The sequence below is a fragment of the Monoraphidium neglectum genome (genome assembly GCF_000611645.1).
Source record: "Monoraphidium neglectum strain SAG 48.87 unplaced genomic scaffold scaffold01921, whole genome shotgun sequence".
Taxonomy (NCBI): Eukaryota; Viridiplantae; Chlorophyta; class Chlorophyceae; order Sphaeropleales; family Selenastraceae; genus Monoraphidium; species Monoraphidium neglectum.
The window spans coordinates 2,925-11,669 of NW_014011707.1; the positions used below are offsets into that span (position 1 = coordinate 2,925).

The 8,745-nt window shown below is 64.0% G+C and overlaps 3 protein-coding genes across 3 annotated transcripts in view; 2 read left to right on the forward strand and 1 right to left on the reverse strand.

Moving 5' to 3' along the window:
* MNEG_9397 (hypothetical protein) overlaps positions 1 to 1,191 on the reverse strand; it is a gene marked incomplete at both ends in the record, with an annotated part of 4,097 nt that extends 2,906 nt beyond the window's left edge. Inside the window, 3 exons of the mRNA XM_014042129.1 lie at positions 46 to 341; positions 572 to 747; positions 978 to 1,191. Coding sequence (XP_013897583.1) covers positions 46 to 341; positions 572 to 747; positions 978 to 1,191 — 686 coding nt within the window. The remainder of the gene's footprint in view (positions 1 to 45; positions 342 to 571; positions 748 to 977) is intronic.
* Positions 1,192 to 1,922: 731 nt separating this feature from the next.
* On the forward strand, positions 1,923 to 6,001 carry MNEG_9398 (hypothetical protein; the record flags this gene model as incomplete). Its single annotated transcript, XM_014042130.1, has 14 exons — positions 1,923 to 1,965; positions 2,453 to 2,516; positions 2,740 to 2,792; positions 2,962 to 3,033; positions 3,251 to 3,262; positions 3,456 to 3,484; positions 3,690 to 3,769; positions 3,934 to 4,010; positions 4,234 to 4,298; positions 4,496 to 4,690; positions 5,036 to 5,168; positions 5,344 to 5,385; positions 5,571 to 5,676; positions 5,824 to 6,001. The coding sequence occupies 14 exons, from the start codon at positions 1,923 to 1,925 to the stop codon at positions 5,999 to 6,001; spliced, it is 1,149 nt and encodes a 382-aa protein (XP_013897584.1).
* A 491-nt stretch (positions 6,002 to 6,492) lies between these two features.
* On the forward strand, positions 6,493 to 8,611 carry MNEG_9399 (T-complex protein 1 subunit beta; the record flags this gene model as incomplete). The annotated part of the gene is made up of 9 exons (XM_014042131.1): positions 6,493 to 6,504; positions 6,596 to 6,658; positions 6,851 to 6,931; positions 7,099 to 7,195; positions 7,327 to 7,352; positions 7,590 to 7,699; positions 7,989 to 8,053; positions 8,321 to 8,493; positions 8,531 to 8,611. 9 exons carry the CDS (start codon positions 6,493 to 6,495, stop codon positions 8,609 to 8,611), a joined length of 708 nt encoding a protein of 235 aa, XP_013897585.1.
* Positions 8,612 to 8,745: the final 134 nt, after the last annotated feature.

Below are 8,745 nucleotides of genomic sequence, written 5' to 3' on the forward strand. Positions count from 1 at the left end.
GGCCCGGGCCGCGGCCCGCCCCAGCCGCCGTTGAAGCTACCGGACCCGCCGCGCCCGATGCCAGGCGCGCCGTTGCGGGCGTGCGCGTGGCCCAGGCCGTTGCCATGGCCATGCCGCATCGCACCCATTATACCGCCGTTGCCGCCGCCGCCGATGCCGCCAGCCCCAAGGCCACCGGGGCCCCAGGATGGCCCCAAGCCGCTGCCGCCGCGCCGCGCCTTGCGCACAAAGTACCAGGCGGTGCCGACGCCAACCAGGGCCGCCAGCAGCACCATGCCCACCGCCAGGCCTATGGTGCGCGCCATGGACGCGTCAGGCCCGCCACCAGAGCCCGGGGCGGCCTGGAGGGGGTGGGACCGCGCGGACGGTTGCGGCGGCTCTCACGCAGGCGCCGCGAGTGGGGGGAGGAGGGGTCCCCGCGACAGAGTTGCAGGGTTTACCAACACACAACGCAGAATAAGGCACAGCGTAAGGGTCGTGCAGTGAGAGGGGCAAGCATGCTACGCGGACACAGTGGGTGTGCCTTGCAGCAACAGCCGCCGCCGCCGTGCTCTGCGTGCGGGGCTCACACCTCGAGCTTGTAGCGGGGGGCTGTGAGGCAGCGCCCCAGAGTGAGGGTCTGCTGCTGCGTGGGCTGCAGTGTGCTGTCGCAAAAGGCGCCAAAAGCGTTGGCCGCGGGGATGCTGGCGTTTGTGGCTACGAGCCACGCGCACAGTGCCGTGGCATTGACCTGCAGCACCAGAGGCGCTGTTGGGGGGAGGGAAAGCAATAGCATGCAGCACGAAGCGTGTGGTGGGGTCGTATTCAGCGTGCGGTGGGGTCGTATTTAGCTACGTGAACAACAAAATTGTGCCTGGAAATCGCGCCTGCCGATCCTTGAGGGCGCCCTTGTCATGAGTGCTGGTCAGCGATCGTTGAGCAATGCCTGGGGGCGCTGGGACACCCGCACAAGGGGCACGCGCGCTTACCAGCCTCACCTGCTGTCTCCGCATCCGCGCCCACCCCCGTGTACGCAAACACGCCGCAGGGAAAGCCCTTTATCGGACGCAGGCGGCTCTCCACGGCCGTCGGCGTGAAGCGCAGCGTGCAGCCGCCCGCCACCTCTGGCCCGTCCACCGTCACCGACATCTGCGCCGTGCAGTACAGCAGCTGCGAGACGGCCTCGTTGCTGCCGCACCTGCGCCTCGGCATCAGGGTGGTTGCGAGCAGTGGGCGGCGAGGCCGTGGTAGCGCCGGCTCGTTTGTCATGCCCAGTGTGCCGCAGCAGCTGTGACCGCTTCGCGCTCCCCTGCAATGGCGACAGCGGCTGCGGCTCACTTTGCATCGAGGTAATCTTTATTCTCGAGGTATACATATTGGGGGTCTGCAGAAGCAGCCGGGGGTGCGGACGCGCCAGCGGGGGCAGTTGATGCTGTCGTGAAGGGAGGGAGCTCGTGCGTGCACAGCACATCCGCAAAACACTTTCACGGTCAACGCACTGGTGCTGGCCACTCTACAGCAAACCCCACCCCGATTCTGATTCATCAGACGTCACGCGCCTCGAGGGCAAGCTGTCGAGGCCGCTCGCGGACACACTGCCACGCCCAACAGCAGCAGCAGCAGCACTGCGTCCGGTGACCGCGGCTGGTGGCAGCACCGCATCCCGCCAGCCCAGCCTTTCGATGTGTATTTGAACTACAAACAGTATTGGCCTCGCTTAGTGTAACATTTTGACCGTGTGGGCCTTGAGATCGTTCTACACGCGTGTCAGGTTGACGCATGCAACCAGAATTTACCAACAAGATTCGTAAGTAGAAATATCTGATGGTAAACTAAATTTATATATTGCAATGATGCGCACACTGCACGGTTCGGCATCCCGGCCTCTGCAGGCCCGCGTTCTGAGCAGGCGCTCTTTGTCAGTGGCGGCCGCACACAGGACAATGTCTCCAGAAGTCATCGACCGTGTGAGAGGCGCGCTCTTCGGTGAGGACAGCAACCGTGGCACCCCCTGGTCGGCTCTCTGGCACCGCACCACCACTTGTCAACCACACTCATCCCCACACATGCTAGCCCACTGTCTGATGCCATGGATGCATTTTGGGGGCTAGGCAAGGATGCATTGCATCACACGAGCTCAATGTGCGGGCTTTGGCTTGCTCGTGTGCTTGTAAGAGGCGGGGCGCTTCCTGCTGTCGGCCAGTCATGTCCAGCAGCATTGGCCGCCTCGGAGCACAGAAGCAGTCCAGATTGAACACATTTCGAAGATCTTTCATGCAAATCACTCATGTTCTGGCAGTTTCTCTGTATGTCGCTTTCAAGGGCGGCTGAAAGCGCTGTAGGGGTCGCGGCGCGGACGGCAAATTGGCACTTCGTATGCACTCAAAGGCACAATCGCCCATTCAGACCGGCACCCACCCAGGCCCTGTTTGTGCAATCACTGCCATGTGTTCGCCTCCCGCCCTGTGTGCAGGCGTGTACATTGCTGACGCACTGTCGATGCCGGTGCACTGGTACTATGACACCAGCGCGCTGAGGTGCGCGGCCGCTGGGGCGTACGCACGGCCGCCTCGATGGTGCCCGGTGCTCGCTCCCACCCCAGGCACGCCCCACTCACGGCGCATGGGAGCCGAGACCCCAGCTCAGGATTGTTGCAGCAGCTCAAGCGTCACACCTCAGCCACCAAATGAGTTGCAGAGTAATTGCCTGCAAGAGGCGTGGTGCAAACACACCCTTGCTTCGCTCCGTCATGTGCAACAGGCGCGACTTTGGGAGGATCACGACTTTCCAGGCCCCCAAAGAGCGCCACCCAGGTATGGCAGCCAGTCACCCGCTGCTACCGGAAGCTGCAGCTCATGCCCGTGGTTCGCCCTTTCAAAACCACGGTGCTGTGCTAGGAGATGCACGGGCCACCTAAGGCCCCCCCTCCTCCGCTTGTCGGTTAGCCCTGAGTCGACGCTTTGTTTCACGCTTGCCATGCAGGTAGCATCATGAGTGTGAGTAACACAGGAGGCCACGGGCGCGGCGACCAGAAAGGACGCATCATCGGCGATGGTGCGTAGCGCTCTCGGGCAAGGGGCAGTATGGTGCAGCAAGCTGCTCGGGTGCTGCGCGGCGGCACTGTTTGCGGGGGCGTCGGAGGCGGACGCGTGGCGTGGCGGCATGGACCATCGCGATTCGCGTCCCTTATAACATGTATCGTTCACCGCTCTTCCTGCCCTTGCCCTGTCACGTGCCGCGCCGCCGCATCACCTCGTCGCCGTCCCCCCAGTCATCAACCACGGTGAGCCGGCAGCCCCTCAGCTCTGGCAGGCCTTTGCCATCCCTTCCATCGTTGCATGGAGCAGGCACACGCGCTGTCATTGTTGCTGCTGGTAGTCGTATGCTTGTCAGATTTGGTATGGTGAGTGCTCTCTGCCAATACATCACAGTTCGACTCGTGTGCACCCTGACCTCCTCTGCGCCCACCGCCCCAGGCAAGCACGAGTTTTGGGGCAAGCAGGGCGTTCACTACCACCAGGCGAGCGGGCAGAGCCACGGCCCATGCTGCCAACGTACACTTGACGGATGTGCATCCGTTGCGTCCTGCCACGCCATGCTGATTTCCCCCCGCCCCTGCCCCCTTCCATTGCCCTTGGCCCCTGGCCCCTCAACACAGTCATGCACACGGCCGCATTCAAACGCGCACGTTCGCCAAACCCAACTAACAGGGCATGAAGGCGGGCGAGAACACGCTCAACGCGCTTTGCACCCGCCTGGTCACTCGCGACATCACCGCCAACGGCGGCAGGTGCGCACCCTTGGCGCCTGGCACAGCGCATGCAATGGGAGCTGCGGAGCCTGAGACTGGGCGCGCTGCTATCGCACAACCAGGGAGCTTTTTTGCACCGCCCTGCACCGTCAACAATGCTGCGTTCGCCCGCCTCCGCCCTGCCCCCCCCCCCTTCCCCGCAGCTACTCTCCCTCCAGCTTCCTCAAGGCCTACGTCAAGTTCATGACTACACCAGGGTCGCACAACGACACGTACGCAGGTGCGCACGCCACATACCCCTCTTGATCCTTTCTTGACTCGCCGTGTGTCCGCGCTTGTCTGCGGTTTCGTGCACACAGTGCGTGCAACAAACTGTTGCGCCCTCAACTTGGGAAAAAGCTTGACACTGCCTTGCTGTCAAGCTGCGGAAAGGTACTCTCTGACGCCTTGGGTCGACATGACCTCTGCCGGCTCTGTGGCTGTGACGCGTGCCTGTGGTGCAGAGTCCTTCCACCGGGACTTCTTCCGCAACTGGGCTGCCGGGGTGCCGCCAGAGGACTGCTCAAAGGTGGGCCGGGCAGCAAGGGGCTCGCCAGTGGCGCTCGCAGCCCGTGCCCTGGGGCGCGGTAGATTTTGATGGCTGCCGCCCAACTTGGCTCAGCTGCACCTCAACCGGGTGACGCCTGAACACCTTGGCAAGAAATAACCTTGCTGCCCCCTGCTTGTCCCTCCCTCCCCCCCCCCCCTACACACACACACCCAAAGGGCACGGAGGATCACAACACGGCCAGCATCGGCGGCTTTGTCATGCTGCCGCCCGTGGTGTTTGCCAACCTGGCGTCGGGCCGGGAGGCGGCGCGCAAGGCGGCGGTGACGCACCTGGGGCTGACCCACGAGAGCAGCAAGCTGGCCGTCCTGGCTGGGGAGTACGCGGAGCTGCTGTACGACATGGCCACAGGGGTGAGGGGGTGGGCATCACGTTGAGGGAGGCCGCACGCTGTTTGCTCTGTGCGTATGACCTGCTGTGGCCTGGAGGCGGTTGGGTGGTTGCTTGCGCACACGCGCGTGAGTACGTGCATGTGTGCACGCGCGTGTCGGTGCAGGTGTGTGTGTGTGTGTGTGGACTTGGGCAGGGGATGGCTGCTGATTGGTTTGGCGTCGATCTGTGCGTGTGCGTCTGTGCTTGTATGAACCCGCACCACAGCACATGATTAAAAAAACCCTTATACAAACACACGCCTGTCGTGCCTTGTTCCATGCCCCCGCCCCTCTTGCCCTGCACTTCGCCTCTCGACCCCCCCACAGGCGCAAGACCTGCGCAGCGCAGCGGTGGACGCGGCCAAGCTGGTGCGGGCCGACCTGCCCTCCATTGCGACGCGCGGCTACGACGACACCAGCGTCATCCACGGCATCTTTGGCAGCGCCTGCTACATCACGGGTGAACGGGGCAGGCGCGGCGCCTGGAACCTGGGGGTGTGCTGCACACGCACACACGACCCTTACCGCAACGCCTGCTGATCAGGCTGCTGGCCATGATATAGGTCGTGACATGCTCCCATGTTTGGGGCCCTATTCTGATTGAGCTCTCCCCCCCAACCCGCCAACTATGCCAGACTCCTACCCGTCCATGTTGTACCTGGCCTACAAGCACGCGGGTAAGAATAACTGCGAAGCGCCCGCAGCCCAGCCTGCAACTGGCATGTATGAGGGTCTCAGCAAGCAGCTGCTGCTCCACTGGGTGTGCGAGTGTTACCCTCCCAGTGGGCGCCTTGCTTCAGCCGTGTCTGTGCCTCCTGAGGGCATTCAGGAAACCGTAATAAACCCCTCCATTCCCCTACAGACTCCTTTGAGGACGCGGTGCTGGCCAACACCAACGCTGGCGGGGAGAACTGCCACAGGCAAGGCCGGGGGATCGGCAGCACCCAAATTTGTGTCCGCGCAATCACGTGCAGCACCCGTGGCAGCCTCCTTGTTCGCACTGCTCGCTCAGTAGGCAGTGCCTCCCAATCAAGGACACTGAAGCACGCACGCTTGCCAACCTTGCTGCTGTGCTCACGGCCGCGCCCCACTCCCACGCCTGCTCAATTTCGCAGGGGCGCGGCGCTGGGCGCCCTTATGGGCGCTGCCCTGGGCGAGAAGGCGATCCCGCGGCGCCTGGTGGAGGGCCTGGCGGACTACCCGGACATCAAGCGCGAGATCGACGCGTTCTGCGAGGCCGCGCTTGGGACGGGCCAGCGGGCGACTGCTGCTGCGGCAGCTGGCGAGCTGTGAATGTTCATTTGTTGTTGCTGGGAAGGTAAACATGTAACCCAACGAGCCTCAGCATTGGATTCATTGCCAGTATGGGCTGTGCAACACCTGGTACCGTAATGTGGTGTGCGGACTGCGCCGCTGGGCACCGCATCCCTTGGGGGTGGCACAGCCCGCAAATCTCCCCGATTTGCTGCAATCTCTTCTATACCAAACATACAGCGCAAGTTTTCTGGCGCCCTCGACTTGGCTTCCTCCCGCCTGATCACGTTGATCTTGTCCCAGTGGCCACCAGCACCTCCTGCCAAGCATCACCGCTTCTTTGCTTTTGTTTATGCTGTATTTCTTTGCGGAATACCAAAGAATTTGTTTGCCTTCACCGAGCACAGCAGCAGATCGGCTTCAGGCACCTTCGACGCGCGGCAGCTTGGCAGTAGGGCGCCGTCAGACAAGCGCATCCGAAACAGGGAGGAGCTTTGAAAGCCAAGCGCGTTACAACAGCAGCAGCGAGCATGGCGGGTCAGGTGAGAGCCCGCCGATTGAAGATCACTCCAGCGTTTCTTTTTCTCGATCGCCCAGAGGACAAATATTTGTGAAACGGTACTGCTGCTGCAGGGTGGTGGAGCGGGCGTGCTGGGCCAGGGCGCTACAGAGGACCGCGGCGAGACGGCGCGCATGGTGAGCTTGGCGTGGTGCTAGCAGTGGCGCCGCCACGGACCAGTTCCTGCTGGTTTGACAAAGTCTCGACAGCTCGATGGTGTTTCGCAAGCAGCCTCGCCTGAGATGTGTTATAGCACACGAGCGGCTCGGCCGTGGGCAACAAGGTGGAGGCCAGCCTGTGACGGCCCCCGGCCTCCTTTGCCCAAACAGGCCGCATTTGTCGGCGCCGTGGCGGTGGCTGACCTGGTGAAGAGCACGCTGGGGCCCAAAGGCATGGACAAGATCCTGCAGGTGGGTTCCATTGTGCTACGGCACCGAACAAATCGCGCCGATGCGTCGCAGCCCGGCGGCAGGCGCCCCTTTCGCTTAGTGCTGGAGTGGCGGCGGCTCGTGTTTCTGCCAGCCCCCTCGCGCCCTGCTGACCGGCGGCCGCCGTGGCTGCGCCTCCTTCCTCCCAGAGCATGGGCCGCGGCCAGGAGGTGACGGTGACCAATGACGGCGCCACCATCTTGAAAGCCATCCACGTGGACAACCCTGCAGCAAGGGTGCTCGTAGGTGAGCGCTGCACACAAACGTGCTTGCACCAGGCATTGTGTCATTTCCCAGGATTTGGTGACCACTGCAAAGCAACTTGGTCAACCCCGGCCCCCATCTCTGCTTTCCCCCCGCGCTCGTGCTGTCCGCAGACATCAGCAGAGTGCAGGATGACGAGGTGTGCGCGGCCGACTCAACAGGGGTTGCAAAGCGCGCATGCCCTGCACGGGCGGCCAGCTGAACAGGAACGGCTATGCACTCCCGCAGCGCCTCGTTGGCGGCGCGGGGCGCATCTTGTGAACGGTTGCTCGGTCGTGGCGGGAACGGTTGCCGCCATCTGGCGTGCCCGCGGCCACGCAGCATCCTCGCTGCTTGTGCCAGCCCTCAGAGCCCCTCCCGCCCCGCGCCCCGCCAGGTGGGTGACGGCACCACGAGTGTGGTGGTGCTGGCGGGGGAGCTGCTGCGCGAGGCGGAGCAGCTGGTGGCGCAGAAGATCCACCCCATGACCATCATCGCGGGGTACAGGTGGGCCGCGCCGGCACCAGCTCCGGGGCCGGGGGCGCAGAGAAAGCCCGGCGCGCTGGTGACGGTGGGGATGCGGGCTTGCAGCCGCGCGGTCTGTCAGCCTGGCGCCTGAAGCACAAGGTCTCAACGCGGTGGCTCTTCATGACCGCCTGTTTGTCGCAGCCGCTGTTGGCCGTACGTGGTGGTCCCTGTGGTCCCTTACCCTTGTCGTGACGAGAGCAAGCCACTTGCATCGCCCACGTCACGTCCCCGCCCTCCTGCATCCCACGCGCCCGCCGTTCCCCTCCAGGGAGGCGTGTGAGGTGGCCAAGGCCTCCCTGAAATCCGGGGCCTTCAGCAACGTGCAGGACCCAGGTGGGCGCCGCGGGGAGGGGTGGACCACGCCCGACAAAGCACGCGCCGCAGCCTCCCGCGGCGGCGAACGCGCTGGAAGGCTGCCGGCCGCCGCCCCGAGGCCGCGCACCCCCACCCCCACTGCGCGCCCCTTCCCTCCTTGAGTGCAGACCCTCCACCCCACCATGCCTTCACCTCACCCGTCCTCTCCCACCCCTCATCTCCCTCACCTCCCCCTTCTGATAAAGCCCCCTCCACTACCCCACCCCCTCCCCGACCGCCCCCCAGCCGCGTTCCGCCGGGACCTCTTGAACATCGCGCGCACCACCCTCAGCAGCAAGATCCTGACGGGGGACAAGGAGCACTTCTCAGAGCTGGCGGTGGAGGCCATCCTGCGGCTCAAGGGCAGCGGCAACCTGGACGCCATCCACCTCATCAAGAAGCCGGGGGGCACGCTCAAGGTGGGGCGACACGTGAAGGCACGCAGCGCGTTGCCAGGGGGTGGAGGACGGGGTGTGGGCGGCAGCGGGGCACGTTGGCGTGCTGCCGCTGTTCTGGCACACCTTCGGCCATTCCTGAACACGTGCGACATAAACAATCCTGCGGCCAACCAGGACCCTGCCCTTCAGAACACCACCCATTGTCTCTTGAGCCCCGCCCCCTTCAAGCCCCTTTCCCCCTCTCAACCTCCCCCCGTGACCCTCCTCTACACC